We start from the raw sequence: 22,778 nt of genomic DNA, 5'->3' as shown, positions 1-22,778 counted from the left end.
GCAAATTGTGTCATAACAGTTTTTAAGTGGCTAAAACAAAGTTTAAAAATCAAGTAACAGGAACTTCCCTGGTGGTCCAGTGGTTAAGAATCCATCTTCCAATGCAGGGGACACAGGTTCAATCCCTGGTCGGGGAGCTAAGATCCCACACGCCATGAACTAAGCCTGCGCGTCGCAACTACTGAGCTCGCACGCCACAACTACTGAGCCTGCGCACCACAACTAGAGAGAAAGCCCATGCACGCACCACAGCAAAGAGCACACGCGCCACAACAAAGAGCCCACAAACTGCAACAAAAGATCCCACATGCTGCAACCAAGACCCAACGCAGCCAACAAAAATAAATTTTAAAAAAATAAATAAAAATCAAGTAACAATAAAAGAAAAGTGTATGAGTACCTGGATAATACACCCGTTTTGCAATAGTGCAACTTTTAAATACATATTATTGACTGTCCATAATCCACGCAAAGTTACAACTCTGCACTTCAACAACATGATGACAGTTCCTAAAGAAAACAACTTAAAAAAGGGCATAACCTAGATGTTCCCTCATTCAACCAACTGATCAGGTTTTTTAATCTGATTATGGTATAATGCTAGTGATAAGAATTTTTTCCCTAGTTTCATGATTCTTAGAGGTTGACACACTTTTACTACTACTTATGGATGTAAGATTTGGTTTATAAATTAGTTCATGTGATTATATAAAGAAGAAACATATAGAAAAATAAATTTTAACTGCCTCAAGTTTTAGTCTTACTGAGAAGGCAAGACAAATGAAATAAGTGAATACACTTTTATAAAAGCAACATAGGAACACACACATTAAACATAAGTGGGATTCTTTCTTGGTAACCCTGTTTCCTGTAAGGCCCTACATTCCCTGTGTTTTGGGGGATTCAAGATAATTAAGATAAGGTCTCTTTCTCTCTAAGACCTTGTCATCCAAAGGAGGAATTAGATGAAATAAATTGTCATAATTCAAGACATACTATGGTTAGTCTGTGGTAAAAAGTAAAAGCAAAATGTGGGGAGAAAATGTGGGAGGCTAGAGAGCAAAGGGATTAATGATTGGTAATCCTGGATAGCTTTAAAGAAAAGGCATGAGCCCTCTTTTCTTTATACACAGGAGAATTTCTTAAATTCTTGGAAGGATAAGATGCACAACAGTTCTCCTCATTGCCTGTTTCCTCTTTAAACATCTCCGTGTTATTTTTTCTTTCCTTTCTTTTGATTTGAAATTACTATTTGCAGTTTGGGAGCTGGGGGAGAGGAGAATGTCCATTTGAAAAGTATTCGCATAAAGAGGAGCTTGAGCCCTTACAAAGTGTAATTAAAGTAAGGCCTCCAATCTTATGACTGCTTTTGTATTGGTTTTCAGTCAGCTCTGGTGTCATATAAGCCTGTCAAGCAAGTTAATTTTCTCCTTAAACTAATTGTGATAATAACTAATCAGAAATAAATGAAAGATTTGATAGTCTTATTTTATCAGTTTTATAGTAGCAAATAAACAGCCATCACTGCCTTTAATATTTGACATTCTTGGGCTTCCCTGGTGGCGCAGTGGTTGAGAATCTGCCTGCCAATGCAGAGGACACGGGTTCGAGCCCTGGTCTGGGAGGATCCCACATGCCGCGGAGCAACTAGGCCCGTGAGCCACAATTGCTGACCCTGCGCGTCGGGAGTCTGTGCTCCGCAACAAGAGAGGCCGCGATAGTGAGAGGCCCGCGCACCGCGATGAAGAGTGGCCCCCACTTGCCGCAACTAGAGAAAGCCCTCGCACAGAAACGAAGACCCAACACAGCCATAAATAAATTAAATTAATTAATTAATTAATTAAATTTTTAAAAAAATACAAGGTGCTATAGAAGCACTTTAAAAAATATATATATATTTGACATTCTTATTGATGATTGATAATGGCAGTGTAGTTTCAATGGCAAAGGATCTTAAACATCCTTCATCACAAGACAGGTAGAACACTTTGAAAGGATTAGTTTAATTCTTAAACATATTTTGGTAATATTAAAGAGTCTGATTGTGTTTAACTTGGAGTTGGTTTCCATCAGACAAATCATTTGAAAGGAATCTTGGCCTAGAAAGTACTTAACTCTGTTCTAAATAGGTTTGGAATGAGAATCTTTAAAACAGATAAGGTGAATTTTTTTTTCATTTTTCGTAAATGTATATATTAAAAATGATTACCACAGTCAAGCTAATTAACATATCCATCACCTCATGTAGTTACCATTTTTTTGGTGTGTGGTGAGAACACTTAAGATCTATTCTCAGGAAATTTCAAGTATACGAAAGCATTATTATCAACTGTATTCACCGTGCTGTACATTAGGTCTCATCTTATAACTCAATTAAATCTACTTTTAAGTCTGATAGTGGTGAATGTCAACATGAATAAGTGTCCTGCATGGCTGTAGTTCAGTCCTGTCCCACCAAAATCATGCCAAATAAGTACAGTTTCAAGACAGATACCCTAATTTGCCCTTCCACAGCCTGCTGCTATTGAGCACTTCCTGTGTTAAAATTTTGGAACCACTGTTTTCTTATCTTGTTTCATTTAGAATTTCTATAAGAATCACTTTGAAATTTATCTTAGATAACATTCAAAAGAAGCGATTTACTTGCATTAAAATACCTAACCCTTGAATTGTGGTTGATTCCCAATTTAATATGGGACTAAAATATGGTGTTCTGCCACAAGGCCTGAACAGTAGCATAAGGTTGCAGCAGGGCCTGGTAGGATTTTCTCCATATATCTACCAAACTTGTGCCATCTAGGAAAGGGATGCCTGAAGCTCTACAGTCTCTCCAGTGCCAAAGAAAGATAAGAAGCTAGTAATATCCCACAATTGTAATGGTAACTCATTGTCTGATTATAATTATAAAGAATATGGGATTGTATTTTTTGTATCTTTGTGGTTTTTTAATTTCATTTTTCTAGTAATTCATTTTTATTGTATTTTACCAAACTGTTCATCTGTGACAGATTAGAAATAAGAAAAAAAACTGGTTCTACCACAAAGGTGATTTGAAAAGCACTGAACTTCGTCCACATAGTATATACGCACAGTGAGTGGAGTACTATGCCGTGGTTTTTTAAAAAAAAAAAAAAGAAGATGACCACTATCTCTATACTATTATGGAATGATCCCCAGGATATATTGTTATATTTTGTAAAAAGATAAAGGAAAATGTGTATAGTATGCCACCATTTATCTATGAATATATATACATATTTGCCTATATAAAGCAAAACAATGGGAAGTTAAAGTATATTTTTTTAATAGTTACCTATGAAGAAGAAAAAGAATAAAGGTGGGTAGGAATGGACTTCTTTGAATATACTGTGTTGTATAAATTTGAGTTTGGAACCATATAAACATTTTACATATTTATAAAACTATGTTTAGTGTTTAAAAAGCAATGTCTAAAAAGTGATAGTAAAATAAATGAAATTAACCCAAATGCATATCTAGTTGGTGTTGTAATCACAAAAACAGAAACTATGCCAAGTGACTTTAAAATAGAAATTTGACTGTGTGTTTTTAGTGGGATATATACTCTTAGAGCATACAGAATTGAAAAAAAAAAAACTTAAACTCTTTTCACTGTTGCTATTGCTATTCTGAGACTGTTGTCCATAGAGTGAGGGATGAAGCAAATTAATAATTATGTTAGTTTCACTGATTTCTAGTGTGGGCAAAAAGAAATACAGATGTAAGAGCAATGAGATTGTTAAAAAACCCAGTGGTCCTAATTTTAAATTAGAAGTATCAGTATGAATTCATGATGTATTTTAGCTCTTTGAATATATGTTCATATAAATAAATACATACATACATATACTGATATTTACTAGCTTAGCCTACTGAAAAGGCTTAGAAATAATGACCTACCCAGTAGCAATGAACATCCTTAATCGAAGTTTGCAGTCTCAGACTACCATTTTCCACTACTAGGAACCAGGACCCTCAGAGAAATGGATGATTTCAGGTTTGCAGCAAGAATTGAACAAGATGAACCCAGAACAGCTTTTTATGTCAGAAAGCAAGGAAGTTGTCAAAGACTAAAGGGGTCATGTCAAAAGGACTTAGGAACTAACCTGAACATCAATATTATTGAACATCAATAAGGATAATAACGACAGTGGGTAGAAACACATCAAACACACTTTTAAATGCATGTGTTTGTAATGATACTTTTAAACAAAAACTACTTCATTACTTACCTTTGAAGGATTATAGAACCTACTGCATTATTTATGAAACAGTAAATAAGGGAAAGAAATAAATACTATTCCTGCTTTTCCTGTATGATTTTATAACACACATATGCGTATGCTAGAAGGAGGAGAAAGACTGGAAGGATATGCACCAGGATACTAGTGAAAATGGTTGTTATTATCAGTTACTGAAATTACAGTTGTTTTTTACTATATTTTATGGGCTTTGTTTTCTGCAGTTACCCTGTGATAAAATATAATTAAGTATAGAGCTGTAAAGTTCAAAGTTTTCTATTAGATTACCTATATTATTATTTTCATATTTTCTGATATTTTTCTTTAGGCCTTCAAACAAGCTAGACATATGGGAGGATCTGAAGATAATAAGTAAGCCTACATATTCTGTGTAACAGCACATCCTTAAAATATTTTTAATGGGAAATTTTTGTACTCTATCATGTGGGTAACTCTTCTTTACCTACCTCATAGAGTTTTTGTCAGATTAAATAATTCTCATAAAGCAAGTAGATCAATGTCTGGTCATAGAAACTACTCAATAAATGTTAGCGGTGGTGGTGGTATTATTATTGTTATGATAATATGTAAACCTGTCCTAGACTACATATATGCATATTAGGTACTGATATCAACAATATATACTTTGAAGGAAGTTTTTACTCCAACCCAGATAGTAACTTTACTTTGATATTGTATGCAAACTTTGATTAGTGATAAAAATTTGTAGCAAAAACTGCCCTAGAGTAGCTATATCTCCGTGTCTCGGAACTTCATACTCTATCAATTATTCCTGTGTTTTCCTATCCATTCAACTAATCCTTATCAACTGAATCATGCTTAAACTTTGCCTATTTGAAAATGAACTAAACTTTTGTAGTACCCTGTATTTCCTTTCAACTATTGTACTTTCTCACATCCATTGTATAATACAAAAGATTTCTATGTTCGCTTTCTTTCCTTCTTCACTCCTACTCACTCTTTGACGTACTAGAGCCTGGTTTCCAGTCGTGTCTCTCCACCCAAGCAGATGTCTCAAGCATCAGTAGTAACTTCTGTGTTGCTAAATCCACTGGACATTTTCCTCCTACTAGACCTCTCCACAAGAGTCAACACCTTTCTCTGTCCTCTGGTTTGAACACTCTGTCCTAGCCGGGTCTCTGGGTGTTTCCCTGTCTTTGTGTACCTTCCTCCAGCCCTTTAATGGGCTTATCCTTTATCCTCTTTCACCTGCCATTGACGGCTGGAGCTCTTCCATGCTCAGCCCTCTTCTCTTACTCAGAACTAGCTCCCTGGACAGCTCTGAGTTCTGAGGCTGCAACTCTTAGTGCTTCCCAGTCCTTTCTTTTTTTTCTTTCTAAGCTAATAATATATAACCCTTCACTGAATATATTGGTTATTGTTTTTTTTGGTTATTGTTTCAATTAAGAGATCATTCCTAATTTACAATAAACATTTTGTAGGCGGATAAACTATGAAATATTTTGAATTGATGTATTTTTGTACTTGAAACAATTACAAATGTATTTTTAAAGTCATCTTATGAAAAAATAACTGTAGGAATGGTTTGTGATTTTACACATTTGTTTGTATTTTAATAATTAGTACCAAGTGGTTTTCTTTTCTCTGTAAAGGTTTCACAAGAAGTATCGTAGCTGTGTACAGTACTTGCATGCTGGTGGTTCTTTTGCGAGTCCAGTTAAACATAATTGGTGGATATATTTACCTGGATAATGCAGCAGTTGGCAAAAATGGCACCGTAAGTTTAATAGACTTAAATATATATTGCCCTTTCTTTCAAGAGGTTCAAAATTTAACCAAATATTATTTATCATGATAATTCATATAGAATAAATGTCTTTATATTTCATGTGATTATAAACTTTTAGCATTATTATTCTTCATATTTTGAAGCTAGGCTTTTTGTTATGTTAAAGAATAGTATTTTTCCTGTCATTCCAGGTCCTAAAGAATCTCAGCTCAAGTTATAATGAAAATATTATTATTTACGAATAATATTGGGTACCTTATTTCTGTTTTATACAGACAGTTCTTGCCCCCCCAGATGTCCAACAGCAATATTTATCAAGTATTCAACACCTCCTTGGAGATGGTAAGATTCTTATTCGTGACCTGTAAACTAATTCTGATTCATACATTTGTATTATTGAGGAATTAAAAAAGTGAACAAGGCTTTTATGTTTGTTTTTGCTTTAATAGGCCTGACAGAATTGGTCACTGTCATTAAACAAGCTGTGCAGAAGATTTTAGGAAGGTAAGACATTTTGCTTTGGCTTTTCTGACTTACTGATTCTGATGAATAAAAGAAAAATTAGAATTGTTCTAATGAAGCTAGTGATTTGACAAATGGTGGTGTGCGAAACTCTTTTAACCTAATACGGACACAGCCCTGGGGTGTTACATTGTGGAATCCATTTTCTTCAGCAGTATCAACCTTTTCATACTAAGGGAAAAGATTTAATGTTTCATTGTTTATTGATTGATTTCCAAACAAACCAGAGATATTTGGGTCATGAGATAAAAGACCTGCTTTTAAAAATCTGTGTCTGAGGCTTTTAACTCCCGTTCATACTAGTAATATCTTTAGTTACAGTGGGAATTTTCTTGTGAAATCTGCAACAAGATTTTTCTTGGCCCTTAACTGGTAGCTGATTTCTTAATCTACTCTAGTGATTTCACAGTCAGCAGTTTCAGGTTTGACTGGTTGAAACAGGATCTCAGGTAGTAACCTGTTAGGGAAAGAGTGTGTATAGGATGTGTTGTATACTTTCAATTTATCCCAATTCCCTTTTCTCTGTTTCTAGTGTTTCTCTTAAACATTCTTTGTCCCTTTTGGACTTGGAGCAAAAACTAAAAGAAATCAGAGATCTCGCTGAGCAACATAAACCTTCTTCTTGGATTAATAACGATGGATCCAGATCTTTATTGTGCCATTATATGATGCCAGATGAAGAAACTCCATTAGCAGTGCAGGTGCTTAATTCATAACCATTTAACCAAACGAATTACTCTTTTTTTTTTTAAGGTTTTTTTCACTATCTCTTAAAATTTAGATTTCTGAGTCTGTTGAAAGGTAAGTGATTGAAAGACATGTATTTCAGTAATTTAAATAAAACCTCATTAATTTAGAAAACAAACTGTAAATGGAACTGACTTCTAGTTAGAAACAACTTTAGATATTCAGCAGAATTTTATTGAATATTAGTTATGTGACAGACACTAGTATGATTGGGATATAAAATGAATAAGACATATTCATTACACCTGGGGAACACAGGAGACAAATTCAGTTCCTTTGGCTAGAGCATTTCTGTATGAGGTCAGGTAACAGAAGATAAAGCTGGTAGTTGGGGCAAGATCCTAAAGAGCTTTGTGTGCCAAGATAAAGAGTCTGAACTGCCATTTCAAATTCTAATCAGACCAGTACCACAATCACATTTGCTTTTTAAGATGAATCAATGATGGCAGTATCTGAATAGACTGAAGGAGTCATCCAGTTGAGAAACAAAGAAGGCCTAATCTAACATTTATCAACCATGGTGTTGCTATACACTGGTGTGTCCCAGCCAGTTGTGATTTAAGTTATTCATTGATTAAGAATAATAAAAATGCCAAAGATTACAGGTTATAGACCTCATTTTTTAAAAATTTTATATGTAAGTGGATTGCATCCATTCTTTGCAGTTGAGAGAAGAATACGTCTCACTTAACAATTGGAGAAGTCTTAGACCAGAGAGGCCCCTATGCCATACCTCAGCGGAAAGGCCCTGTTAGAACAAAGACTGCCATGTTTTTCATTGCCTGCCGGTTTCCCCCTTCCCCAGAAACCCCAGAGATAGACGTTTGTGGGTACTGAGAGACCCTGCATTCATGAGTAGGCCAAAGAAAAATGCAAACCATCTAAGGAAACCCTGTGAACTGCAGGATGGAGGCTAAATTGAACGAGCAGAACAGACCTGACAGAATTAATGATAGAAACAGGAGAAAACTTACTTACAAGTTAGAATCTTGAGGAGATGCAATAATAGTATTTAAAAAGCTTTCTGGAATGATAAAGAAATTTCCAAATTTTAAAATTCATCAGTGGAATTAAAAAAGAAAATGATTCAAAAGAACGGATGATAGAGAGGGATGATAGACCAAATCTGACCTGAATTAAATTTAAACCTGCAACTTCAGATTGAAAGGACACACAGAGCCTTAGACGAAACTAGATTGATGAGAAAAGACACATACATATCCTGATAAAATGTCTTAACAATCAAAGAAGAAAATCCCTGGCCTCTGCAACCTCAAAGACTATTTTCTTCTTTGTAAGTGTGTTCTAGAAATGTGTCCAAGAGGGGTCAGATAAACAAAGATCTTACTGTGACTCATGTTTTAAATACTACTTACCTGTGCACATGCACCTTTATAGTTTTTTGAGTTTAACATTTTTTGATTGTTGATAGAACATAGACTTTTAGGCTTCCTGAACTTTTGAGTTTATTAATATGATTTGTTTCATCATAACCCTGTGCTAATATTTGAAACCCTGAAATGTGGCCTTTTTATTTCACAGGCCTGTGGGCTTTCTCCTAGAGATGTTACCACTATTAAACTACTCAATGAAACTAGAGACATGTTGGAAAGGTATGTATACTGCATGTAACAGAAAACATGTGTTTCTTTTTTGAATGTACTTATGACCATTTTATAGTTTTTCTTGAACAACGTTCAACATAATATTTTGTTAAAATTAAATTTTAAATCTATTCCCCTGCCTTAAGTAGGATTTCCTACCTAAACTAATGGTCCTCTTATTAGGGTGGGGAGGGAAGCAAAGATTTTTTTTAGGATACCCATGCCTTGCCCCCGCCTACTTTCCTAGCCTAGAGACTCTGATATACTAGTTAAGGAACTGGAAGATAGTTAGCATTTATATTTTGAGGAAAGCTTTCCAGGGTGATTCTCATATGCTCAGTGTATAGTGGTAAATGGTTAACAACCAGCCCTGTAAAGAAAAAAGACCAGAAACAAATTGTAGCCACAGCAGTGCTGACTACCAACTTGACGTCACTCAGTGCTGACTTGGAGAGTTGGGAAAAGATGCTCTTGGCAGCCAAAGCTAGCCAGCTCCAGCTAGGCCTCAGGTGTAGACACATGTGCACACATGCTAATGTGTGTGCACACACACCTGTACTCAATTTTGAGAACTACTTCCCCTAACCCTTTCAGGATAGTCTGTAATGTTCCTAAATCTTTGAGTGATAAAAATTTCACATCCTCCCTAAACTGAGTATTACTATTTTAAATCACCCAGAAGAGAGCCAGAGTGTTAGAAATGGAAAAAGCATCAGATTATGCATTAGAAGACGAGAGGACCTAGATTCAAGGTTGGCTATCCTATTTATTATCTGGTCAACCTTGGTTCAGCCACTTACACTCATTGAGGTAGTTCTATCATTGTAAAATCTTAGTGGTAATACCAGTTCCATCCACTTTATCTTAAGTGATTAAAATATCAAAGTTTCTTTTCAATTAAAGATAATTTAAGATCATTTTTTCTAGTTCTGTTTTCTGGGCAAATCATATCCTTTGTTTATAATATTTTTTCATAATCTTGAAGAAAATCAGCAAATTTTTAGGTTAACTCAGCTACTGACTCTACTATCTGAATTCATCAAGTTCTAGTCCCTTGACTTTCTACAGTAGTGATCTCCACTTTTTTCTTATTCAAAGCACTCCATGAAGCTCTAGAAAAAGGTCATCAGTGATCTTTTGCCAAATCCAGTCAACATGTAATGTTCATCTTACTTGGCCTTTCTCTAATAATTGATACTGTTGATCGAGGCTTTCTTGAAATTCCTTTCTCTTATGGCTTCAATGAAAGATCTAATTTTTCTCCCACTTCTCAGATCATTTCTTCTTAGGTTCCTCTATGCCTGCCTTTCCTTTAAATATTAGTGTTTCCCAGGTATTTCTTCTTATTTCATCCTCAGCTGCCCCAAGCAATTTTATATACTCCCATTAATTTACTGTCTGTATGTTAATAATTCCCAAACTTACAGCCCTAGCCCTCCACTCTCATGAGTTGAATTGAGATTTCTACATGTCGAAGATAGAACTAGTCTGTTCAACTAGGCAGTTTCTAACTCTCATAGCATACATATATTATTCTTTATATCAAAGAGTTTTTGTGAGGTACTGAAATGATGTAACGAAAAGAGCTTGAACTTTAAGATCAAAAAGGCCTGGGTTCAAATCTGGCTCCCGTATTTACTAATTACATAACCTTTGGACAGATTTCTTCATCCCTCAAGTATCCAGTTCCTCATCTGTTGTACATGTTAATAAAATATTCTGTCTCACTGGGATGATATGATAGAGTATATAAAGCAAACCAATAATCTGTGACTATAAGAGGATTCCTCTTCAAGTGTTTCCTCAAGAGAAGTAATACTATTTATTGATATTTATAAAAATACACTTATAAAGTGCTACCTAATGTAAGAAAATCTAGCAAAATACATGAATATTCTCATTGTGTTGTGCTAAATAATAAGCTCACTTTTTATGCTTAACTTTTAAGATTGACTCCTTGATATATTTTTATAGTGTTTTAGTCTAAAAACTAAATTGTGACTAGAAATGTTGGTGGCTGTCAGAGGTAACCACATGATTATTGAATTTGTGTCCTTTCCCTTGAAAATCTGGAAAGTAACTTATCCTCTTATTTTGTGTAGTCCAGATTTTAGTACAGTTTTGAATACCTGTCTAAACCGAGGATTTAGTAAACTGCTAGACAATATGGCTGAGTTCTTTCGACCTACTGAACAGGACCTGCAACACGGTAACTCCATGAATAGGTAAGAAGACATAAAAGAATGTTATCAGTCTAAAGAATGTTCTAATAAAATAGTGCTTTTGGATGTGTTTATTTTTTGTTCCAGGTAACAAAAATGTCTTAGAGGATAAATTTGAATGTTTGTTTTTTCAACAAATTAAACTCTGTTCAACCAATGACTCCTTCATTAGGAGGAGCTCTTTCAGTATTCAATATTAAAACTTCCATTTCTTCCAAAAATTTTGCCACTGTATAGAGTACTTAAGTTGTGAAACTATTTTTCTATAGGCCAAATTTCAATTATTGGGGCTTTTTAAATTTAACTCTTTAGAATACAAAACTGAAAACGTTATTTAAGTTTTAATGTTTTCTCTTATATTATTCCAGTACTATAAGCCATAAGTAGCCTGTATAATTCAGCCAAGCATTCTTGTTCTAAATTCCCACTTGATGAATTATCATCTCCTAGTTCTACAGCCCTTCTTGTAGGATTAGGAATGTTTAGTTAGTGCAACTGGTAGTGATTTTAATCATAACTATTACTAAGTCATGGATTCACACTGCCAAAAGGTATCTTATGGTTTTATTATATTCTTATCATCTCAGCATGAGCACCTTGAATCTCCTATTAGGATTTACACTCTTTTGCAGTTTTTTATGTTAAATTCAGAAAATAATAAGTACTAAATCAATGTTAACTGAGTATAAACTCATTTGTTAAAATTAGGGGTAACAGTAACTGATATGCAGTATGTATGTGCAATGTCCAATTTAATTCTCAAATACACAGGGCAAGATTATTTGCCCAGTTCTCTGGGACCCATCTTTATTATACAAAAAGGAATAATTTGCAGTTAACATTGAGGTTTTGGAATGCCTAGCGTCATAAAATTTATTTTCTGAAGCAATTTAAATATCATCCTAAAATCTTTTTTAGCAGTTCTTTAAATTATCAAAAAAAAAAATTTCAGCCTCTATAAAATACTCCCTAAATCAAGGTGCTCCAGTCAACAAAACTATAATCTCTACCTAGCAGAAGTATTAGTTATTTCCTGAGTAGTTATAAGAATTGTAATAGTTGTTATAATATAAACAAATACTTGATCTTGTACACTAAAGAATTATCAAAATTATGTTACAATTACATCAGCCATTGATAATCTTTTCTGGACTCCTGTAGTACTACTCAGTGTTTATACTTAACTATTGGCAAAGAGACAAAATATCACTAATTATGTGTACTACAATTAATAATCCAGAACCCTCAAGAGAATCAACAGAAAAATGATGTAAACTAATAAAACATTAAATTTTACATATATATATGTGGTATATATTACATATGTATATATTTATGTGTATACTATATATACAACATGTGCATATATGTGTATATATAAACATATATATATATATAATATTAAAAGTTTCCTATCACAAGAAACAACCCAATAGAAAATATAATGAATAAACATGGCATGTAAAAGAAAAACTATACAGACTTAAAGTATGAATATAGATATAAGAATCCTAAATAAAATATAAACAAATGAAATACAGAAATATATAGCAATAATAATAGTGACCAGTACTTCTGTTTCTTTTTCTACGTACAGTATGATAGGTATTTTTCAGAACATTATCTCATTGAGTTCTTAAAATAGCCTTAGGAACTAAGTACTAGTATCTTCCTCTTGCCACAGGTGAGGAAACTAAGAAAGAGAAAAATTAAATAATTTGAGGTCAAGCAGCTAGCGAGTAGTAAAGCCAGATGTTCACTCACTTTTGTCTCACATCAGAGCCTGGAATTTCTGGTTATTCTCCAAGACTGTGACTAATTAAGGTTTATTTTAAGAATGCAAGGAAGTTTAAACATTAAGAAAGTTATTATACTAATTCATAACATTAATAAGTTAATAGGACAAAAAACAAGCATCATCCTCAGTGTTGCTGAAAAAGCATTCAATAAAACATAACTTTTATTACTGATAAAACCTCTTCTAGAAATAAAAAATCCTTTTTATATAATAAAATATTTGAAATCAAAAGCAAATGTTATACTTAATGGCAACACACTAGAATTATTTCCATTAAATTAAAAACAATATAAAGATGGTCACTATTGACATATTTATTCAACATCATTTTATTATTCTAACCAGTGCAGTAAGACTAGGAAAAGACAATTTTTAGAACCAAATTCAGGAATGCCAATGATTTTTATATATTTATTTTGCGAAGAGACACTTACTGAATGTTTATTACTATATAATAAACTGTTAGTTGACTCTTGATTTTCTAAGTTAAATTCTTATCTTCAGAAAATGACATTAGTTTCGGAAAGGGAGAGAAAAAGGTTATTGTTATATGAAAGTGACATGATTTTATACTTAGAAATCCAAGAGAATCAGCTAAAAATTGTAAAGTTAGCTTCCCAAAATTAATCTATAAATGTGGTCAAACTACCATCAAAATCCACTGAGGATTAGAGAGTGGTTGCTTTGTTATTTTTGAACCTGAAAAATTGATAATACTAAAGGAGGAATAAAGGGCTGAGAATACTCAAGAAATTATTGAAAAAGTAGAGCAATGAATGTACTTTCCCTATAGAACATGTATTATAAGGTACAGTTATTCAAATAATATGTTACTAGGAATAGATGAATCCGTGAAATAGGATATAAAATCCAGAAACAGGCTCTAAAATATACAAGATATAGCATATGATAAAAGTGAGGAAGAGATGTATTATTTAGTAAATAACGGTAAGACAGTCATTGTAAAATGACTAATTGTAAAATAAAGTTAGAGCCCTTCTGTACCATACTTATAGCCAAAAACAAAAACAAAAGCAAAAACCAGGGGGTTTAAACAATCGAAACATAAATGAAGTGATAGAAAACAGGTGAACATTTAGCTGATCTCAAGATGGAGAAAGTTTTTCTAAGAATGAAAGTAAAGAACTGTATATGAATAAAATAATGTTTGGCGGTAAAATTTAAAAGTTAAAGATCAAGCAAGTTTTAACTTTATAATCAATATTAAATGCAAATGATGTGTTAGGGGAAGTATTTGCAAACTATACGCATCATATAAAGAGGTTAATAGCATTATATACACATCAGTTAAGGAAGGAAACCCAAAGAAAGAGATGGTCAGAGATACAAACATAATTCACAAAAGAGCATATAGAAATGACCAATTTGTCCATTCATCTATAATCTGTTTATTGAACATCTGCTATTTATCAGGTACTTTACTAAATCTCTGTCCTCATGGATCTTACAATCTAGTAGGAGAAACAGACAGTAAACATAATTGTATTAACTATGATAAGTGTTATATAGGAAAAGAATGTTGAGCATATAATAGAAGTATTTGAACAAACATGGAAAGTCAAGCAGAGTTTGCAAGGAAATAATTTGAACAAGAACAAAAAGATGAGGTCTTGGATGGAATGAGGCAGTTGACATTCAGAGCAGAAGGCATAGCGCAAAGACTTTGAAGACGGGGACCGCAGTACACTTCCAGGACCTGGAAGACCAGTGTGGTAGCTGAAAGGATGGAACTCAGAAAAGAACGGTGTGAGATGAAGTTGGAGAATTCAGCACATACAGGTTATGATTGTCAACTTGAGAATGCTGGGGAGCCACTAGAAAAGTGTCAGGAGAGTGACAGGATGGGATTTACATTGTAGGATCACTTTGATTGCTTTGTGAAGATGGAATCGGGAAAGTGGACATTGGGGGTGGGACATAGCAATGGATGAATGAAACTTTTATTAATCGCGTCAACAAGTATGTTTTGAGCACACACTGCACCAAGCCCTTTACAAAGTGCTAGGATAATACAGTGAGTGAGGTAGGCATGAAACCACATGGACCTTGTGTGGTAGTGCTGTCTTCAATTTCTGTTGAAGACAAATTCACTAATCTATAAAGAGACACATCAAACAAAAATCATGACAAGTTTTGAAAAATGCTGCAATGGTACCAAGGGGGAGAAGTGGCGGGGGGTGGGGTGGTGGGATGAACTGGGAGATTGGGATTGACATGTATACACTGATGTGTATAAAATAGGTAACTAATAAGAACCTGCTGTATAAAAAATAAATTAGGGCTTCCCTGGTGGCGCAGTGGTTGAGAATCTGCCTGCCAATGCAGGGCACACGGGTTCGAGCCCTGGTCTGGGAGGATCCCACATGCCGCGGAGCAGCTGGGCCCGTGAGCCACAACTACTGAGCCTGCGCGTCTGGAGCCTGTGCCCCGCAACAAGGGAGGCCACGATAGTGAGAGGCCCGCGCACCGCGATGAAGAGTGGCCCCCACTTGCCGCAACTAGAGAAAGCCCTCGCACAGAAACGAAGACCCAACACAGCCAAAAATAAATAAATAAATAAATAATAATTTAAAAATAAATAAATTAAATTTAAAAATTCAAAAAAAAAAGAAAAATGCTGCAAAGGTACTGTGAAGGAGAATAATGACTGATCTCTTCAGGAATGCATAAATCTCTCCACTTTTTTCATTTTAAGCATTCCCTCAAATCTTAGCACAGCATACTAGTTAGATACCATAGCTTCAGCATTTTCATGATATTTAAAAGGAAAATTTTAGTGTAGTCCCGGGTTTAAATGTATGAAATGTGATATTTTATGTAATAAACCAAGTCTTTAACCCACACACAAAAAGTAGTTTCAGTATTTAACAGTCATTATATATATAGTCACACATAACATTCATTCATTCATTCATCCAGGAAATGTTTATTGAGCATATTTACAGGTTAGAAGATCATTGCTGTAGTCTAGAGAAGAGATAATGCTTAGTGTGGATAAGTTTGGCAGTGGGGAGAAGTAGACACATTTAACGAATATTGAGGATTGTGGAGAGGCTGGATATAGGCAGGAGAAGGAAGTACCGATGATCCCAGGTTTCCTGCTTACTCAGCTGACTAGATGACAGTACAGTTCACTGAAGTAGAGGAAAAAAAACATTTGACATTGCTAGTAATTAAGAGAAATACAGACCAAAACTGTGAGATACCATTTTCAGCTATCAGACATATGAAGGTTAAAGAAAAAGGTAATGCTTGATGTAGAAAGAAGGCATGATAGAGCAGGTATCCTCATAAACTGTTAGAGAAGCAGAGAGCATTTGGCAATATACATTTTAAAGCTTAAAAGCATTCATGCCCTTCGACCCAGTAATTTACTGTAAATACAAAAAGTTATTTATATTAAGGAATATTAGGCAAAAACTTAAATGCCCAACTGTAGGGAGCTGATGATATAAATTGTCAGCTAGAGGATGGGTTACTATATAGTTATTAAAAAACAGACAAAAACTTTGGAAGAAATTTTAATGAGATGGAAAAATGATTATAACCTGTGAACAAAAATGCAAAACAAGTGCTGCTTGGGAGGTTATAGTTGTGTGTTAAAAACACAAAAAGGGGCTTCCCTGGTGGCGCAGTGGTTGAGAATCTGCCTGCCAATGCAGGGGACACGGGTTCAAGCCCTGGTCTGGGAAGATCCCACATGCCGCGGAGCAGCTGGGCCCGTGAGCCACAATTACTGAGCCTGCGCGTTTGGAGCCTGTGCTCCGCAACAAGAGAGGCCACGATAGTGAGAGGCCCGCGCACCGCGATGAACAGTGGCCCCCGCTTGCCGCAACTAGAGAAAGCCCTCGCACAGAAACGAAGACCCAACACAGCCATAAATTAATTAATTAATTAATTAATTTTTTAAAAAACACACAAAAAGTATAGATATGTATATATAAAAAATTACTGGAAGAAATTAACTATGATGTCAATTATAGTTGTTATTTCTAGGTGGTAGAATTATGTGTGGTTTTTATTTTATTAATACATTTCTGTAAGTACTTTTCAATGACTGTTACTTTTATAATTAAAATATTAAGTTCCTATAAGATAATTTCAGAAAATAATTATTACTGTGATGATTTTTTAGTCTTTCCAGTGTCAGCCTGCCTCTAGCTAAGATAATTCCCATAATAAATGGACAGATCCATTCAGTTTGCAGTGAAACACCTAGTCATTTTGTTCAGGTAAGAGGAAAGCTTGGGGGTATTATTAAAAACAGATTGTACTCTTGGTTGTGGTCCTATTTGTCCAACATAACATTACATTTCTCTTCTATGATATTTGTTCAAAGAAACCAAAAACTTGAAACCACATGTAGAGTATGGTAGAATGACCTGTGAGAGCAATAATGTATCATGGCACTTTTATGAGGTTGGGAATACCTTTCTCCATGTTATAGTCCAACACGTGTTAGACAGACTACATTTTAGTCCAAGTACATTCTAGTGGTCAGTTAAATTTACAGTGTTACTGTTTTGTATTAAGCTGTGCTAGTAGAAAAGTTGAGCCTTGAGGCAAATCAGCGAACCAGTTCCTCACATTTTGAGGAAAAATTAAAAATTTTTGTGGGAAAGTAAAGCATTTTAATAGCTAATAAATACAACAATTAATAGTGTACCAATAATCTGCTCATTAAAAACTGCATACTCAGTAGGTTATTTAAATTTTTCATTAGACTACCTATAACTCCATCTCCTTTCTTAGGAAAGCATTTTAGAATACATTGAGTAAGACTGATTTTATTAAAAGGACAACTTTGAATCCATAGGATTTTTTCCGAGTCACTTGCAAACTTGGAAACTATAACAAGTAATAACTTACTCGCAATACACCTCAGTTCCAAACCACTGCCATAATGTGCAGTGAGAAGAGACCCTAGGCCTAAGTGTAAAGATGGTGTCTTCTCAGTATCGTTTATCTCTGTGGACTTCTACTTGAGGACATGAAGAGCCCTGAGAGCATGGGTTGTAGTTCTTCCTTTCTCTGTGTAGTGTCATTCGCTTGTCCTTAACATGCTACTTTTCCTCACTGTTCTCTTCAGTCTTCTGTGTCATCCTCTCACCCATGAGAATTAGCCATTCATATTTCAGAAGAAAGAATGAATAAGGCTGATCTCATTTCACTTAATTTTAAGCTTAATTTAAGCTCAAAAAAATCTTAAAAGCTTAGTTTAAAATTTTCTGTTTATTTTTTTTAAATTTTTACATGTGTATTCGTGTGAGAAAAAAAATTGTAACTTCTGGCATTTGAACCTTAACTTTATCTTTCTCCATTTTCATAAAGTCTCTGGCTTCGTCAGTAAGCTGTTCATCTTGACAAGTGGGAAATACAGCTAAGCGTAATACAACACCAGCTGTGGTGCTTAAGTAATTTATGTACTACATTAATTAAAGTCTGTATAATTGAGAATGAAGACAAAAGGTTTCAACCTAGTAAAAACATCATTGATACTAATGCTTAGTAAATTTTCTAGTGTGACTGGATGTAGATTAAGTTTATAAACTAGACCATTAATTGACAAGACTTCCACCAATTTTTTTAACTATGATTTCTATGAGTTAGAATGCCACGTGGTATTCAGAGAATTTAACCTTGAATTTGTGAGATCAAGACTTAACCTAAGCTCACTTGGGTTTTCTGATGCTGAGGAGAGAACACAAAGGATACGTTCACTTCTTGTTTCTCTGCTGCTCATAGGGCACTTAAGGGTTTCTATTGTCATAGATCCTTTCACTATCTGGAGAAGCCTGTGGACGCCTCCTCAGAATAATGCCTATAAATGCATATTGTAAAATACATAGGTTTTAAAGAAAACCAATTGCATACAGTTTTAAAATACTTTTTAAAATCAAATTTACGATATAGCAATATTGCTTCTTTGTTCATGCATTAAATAACAAGATGTAATGGCACTTCATGTAACTTCCACAACTGTCTATCATATGATATAAAAATGTCTGATTTCTACTAAAGGCAAATTCACAGGTTCTGCTAATACTATCAGTTTGTTGCTTACATTCATAACTGAAGGAAATGCTAGATTTTAGTTGAAGGTTAATGAAAATAAAGATGTAATTTTTTTCCTTATCTATGTTCACAAATCCCTTAAGAACCCCTGTTCTCAGGTGTATATGTGTGATTATGTATGTGTGTATATATAATATATGATATACTACATATATTCTGTTAGAAAGTAATATACCTCAATCATGTCATGTCAGCTTCCAGCAAAAGTACCTTTAGACTTGTATAGTTAGTGTTGTAATCATTTATTCAACAGATACTCTTCTAGCACTTAACACACACAGAAATCCATTTGAAGACTATTTTGGGTCTTCTTCTCAAAGCCACATTTGAATACATATCATATCCACTATCCCTCACGTAAGAACTTAAACATCTGCAGGAACTTATTATAAGAAAAACTACTTCTTTCATTAAATGGTTTTCTTTTTGGCCTTAATGCCACAAAACTTAGAGCTAACTTTGTTGCTTGACTGCAGAAATGAATTCTGATTATCTGTTCTTTTTATAAACTGTAATGTTTTATTGTCGTCTTTGCTAGGATCTGTTAATGATGGAGCAAGTGAAAGACTTCGCTGCTAACGTGTACGAGGCCTTTAGTACTCCTCAACAACTGGAGAAATGATTTTTTCCTTCAGGAAGAACTACAGTGGAATTCATTTGCTTTAAAAAATACACTGAATAAATCAACTATATAGAGGGTAATGATTTGGTACCGAAATGTCTAATAAAAATATATTCGTAATCAAAGTCTTCATTTCATAATAAAATAGATTTATTTGGCATCTTAATATATTTTTTTAAAGTCATCAACAGACTGGTTTTTGTGGGCATATCTGAGTGTACACAGGGCAAATGTCAGAATTGTTAATAATTTGTTACACCATGGATATTAGTTACAAACTGATTAACATAGATACTTTTTTTATATAACAGGAAATTCAGTATACTTTGACATTAATACTGAGGTAAAATCTGTTTGGGAAGTAGGTGTGAAGTCTTGAAAATATGCTATTTAATCATAAAGTTCTCTGGACTGCAGTATACAGGAGTGAATCAGACTTTTCTCCAGTTAGTCTTCAAAGGGATAAATTATTTATCTTAAATATACCTGATTGAGGACTTCATTTTTTATAGAAATCAGTTAATTTAGCAACTGTGATCGGGACTTCCCTGGCGGTCCAGTGGTTAAAACTCCCCACTTCTCCTGCATGGGGAACGGGTTCGATCCCTGATCCCTGGTCGGGGGAACTAAGATTTTGCATGCCGCGTGGCACGGCCAAAAAAAAATAGGGAACAACTATGATCAGCAATTTTTTTCTTTACTGTTGTTAACAATCCTTAGGAAACTACATACTGATTTAGGGGCAAAAATTGTGTTTATGCCGTTTACTCACAGCTATGATTAACTACTGTACATAGTTTCATTCATTTGTATGTAAATAATTTTAATAACTTACTTTGTATTGATTTTGAGCACAGTGAATCTTATTGCAATAAAATATTTTAGTAAAATATGGTTTTATTGAGTTAATACTTTACAGCTATTAATTTATTTGTCCCATAGCATTTTTGCTGTTATTTTTGGAGATTACACTAGCTTTCAAGTTCCATTTTAACTGGTAATTGATGCTTTCTTTTAACTTATTTGTTTAGAAAAAATAAATAGCATTTCCTTCTGAAAAGAAATAATTCATTGTTCTAGTAAATCTATAGTTCTTTATATGGGTAATTAGAGCAGAGATAAATGAATCATGTATCATCATTATATTAGATATATTTTCAGTAGCATAAGAATATTTTCAGTAGCATAATTTTATGTTGTTTTATGTTTCTCTAACATATAACATATAGCTAAATAGTAGAAGGTAGAAAATGAATTGTGAAGTCTCTTCTAAGGCCAGGTTAGGCCTGAAGCCAACCACTAGGGAATCTATGCCTAGAATATTTTTTTAAAAAAACAAAAAACAAAACAAAAAAAAGCAGAAAAAAACAGATGTAAAAGTGGAGAGGAGAGCAAATGCTTCTTTTCAAAATTTGACAGAATATAATGATGTTATTTCTCATAGGGTGGTGGAAAAACTGTATTTTGGAAAATTAGTGAATGTGTGTGTAATAGGGCATGCATCTCTTCCAGCAGTATTAACCCAGGATTTCATCCAAGGAAATTTTGAGAATGAACAGGTGCGACCTTGTTAAGGCTAGAAAGCTGCTCATCTGAAAATTACCACCTGGAATCATCTACCTCTGTAGAGTTGTAGCAGTTGTAGAGATGACAAGGTAAAAACCACATGTATTTGAAGCTAATTGGACTTAGACATTATAAATCTGTCTTCTAATTGTACAGTAGGAGCCCTTTTATCTGGGACCCTTAGTTGTTTGGTTAATCCAAAAAGTCATTTAAAGCAGGGTATCATTAAAAAAATAACACATGTGCTCTTAGGTATTTCAACTTAAAATATAAATAAGCTTTATTTGCCAGTTATTGAATGTAGGACCCAGGTCTTTTCTACCTTTTCAGTGTAGGTCTGCTTATAAGGGTTCTCTAATTGTCTTTCTTATACAAATCACATGTATTACATTATATAGTTGTAAACCAGGGGTACAGAATTCTTGTAGATTTTTACTATATTTCCCTTCAGTCTTTTACAACTTTTTTTTTTTTTTTTTTGGCTGCGTTGGGTCTTCGTTGCTGCGCGCAGGCTTTCTCTAGTTGCGGCGAGCGGGGGCTTCTCATTGCAGTGGTTTCTCTTGTTGCGGAGCACGGGCTCTAGGCGCACGGGCTCAGTAGTTGTGACTCACGGGCTCTAGAGCGCAGGCTCCGTAGTTGTGGCGCACGGGCTTAGTTGCTCCACGGCATGTGGGATCTTCCCAGACCAGGAATCAAACCTGTGTTCCCTGCATTGGCAGGCAGATTCTTAACCACTGTGCCACCTGGGAAGTCCTTTTACAACTGTTTTACCCACAATTAATTAACCAGTACATTTAAATAGGAAAAAAAAAAAGGCAACATACTTTTATCTAGTTTTTCCAAAGTATTCAACTTGGTTTTCACAGAAACTATAACTGTTCACACTCATTTCATCCGCTTATGCAACATGATAAAAAGTTCTACTGGCATAATCAGTTTGGTAACTGTATTAGTTTCCTAGAACTGCCGTAACAAATTACCACTAACTGTGTGGCTTAAACAATAGAAATTTATGCTCTCACCATTCTGGTGCTTAGAAATCCAAAATTAAGGTGTCAGCAGGGCCATGCTCCCTCTGAAGACTGTAAGGAAGAATCCCTCCAATCCTTCCTTGGCTCTTCCAGCTTCTGGGAGCCCCAAGAATTCCTTGGCTTTTAGCAGCATAGTCTCTGCTTCTGTCTCCATATGGTCATCTTTTACATGTTTGTGACCCCCGCGTCCAGTATGATCTTACCTCAATATTTACCTTAATTGCATCTGCAGAGACACTACTTCCAAGTAAGATCATATTCTGAGCTTTTGGGTAGAGGTGAATTATTGGGGAACACTATTCAACCCATAACAGTAACAAACTCAACTAACCCTTGGTAAACATATATTGCAGCAAGTGAAAATCAAGGTGAAGCATGTGCCAGACAGAAGCCTACTAACTGAAAGCCTGCAGTTTGCCTGGGCGTCAATCAGTATGCTTTTCCAAGGAAATGGAGAGCATCCGTTAATCTAGTGAGTTGTTTAAATGGAGATTACTTAAAACAGTTTCTACTTTCTCCTTCAAACTTGTATAAATGTGT

General features: G+C 34.5%; 1 protein-coding gene across 2 annotated transcripts in view; it reads left to right on the top strand.

Annotated features, from left to right (window-relative positions):
- Window positions 1–20,531, top strand: part of PEX3 (peroxisomal biogenesis factor 3) — a 34,813-nt gene extending 14,282 nt beyond the window's left edge. The window contains exons 4-12 of one of the 2 annotated variants that reach the window (XM_036871684.1): window positions 4,588–4,631; window positions 5,894–6,018; window positions 6,306–6,372; window positions 6,480–6,534; window positions 7,085–7,253; window positions 8,842–8,912; window positions 11,006–11,128; window positions 17,080–17,176; window positions 19,558–20,531. In XM_036871684.1, coding sequence (XP_036727579.1) covers window positions 4,588–4,631; window positions 5,894–6,018; window positions 6,306–6,372; window positions 6,480–6,534; window positions 7,085–7,253; window positions 8,842–8,912; window positions 11,006–11,128; window positions 17,080–17,176; window positions 19,558–19,641 — 835 coding nt within the window. In that variant the 3' untranslated portion in view covers window positions 19,642–20,531. The remainder of the gene's footprint in view (window positions 1–4,587; window positions 4,632–5,893; window positions 6,019–6,305; window positions 6,373–6,479; window positions 6,535–7,084; window positions 7,254–8,841; window positions 8,913–11,005; window positions 11,129–17,079; window positions 17,177–19,557) is intronic. The other variant, XM_036871683.1, reaches the window with a different exon arrangement.
- The last annotated feature ends 2,247 nt before the right edge of the window (window positions 20,532–22,778 follow it).

The sequence above is a fragment of the Balaenoptera musculus genome, chromosome 12 (genome assembly GCF_009873245.2).
Source record: "Balaenoptera musculus isolate JJ_BM4_2016_0621 chromosome 12, mBalMus1.pri.v3, whole genome shotgun sequence".
In the NCBI taxonomy this organism is placed as follows: Eukaryota; Metazoa; Chordata; class Mammalia; order Artiodactyla; family Balaenopteridae; genus Balaenoptera; species Balaenoptera musculus.
Note: the sequence above shows the minus strand (reverse complement) of the source record. Positions and strands in the feature narration are given on the sequence as shown.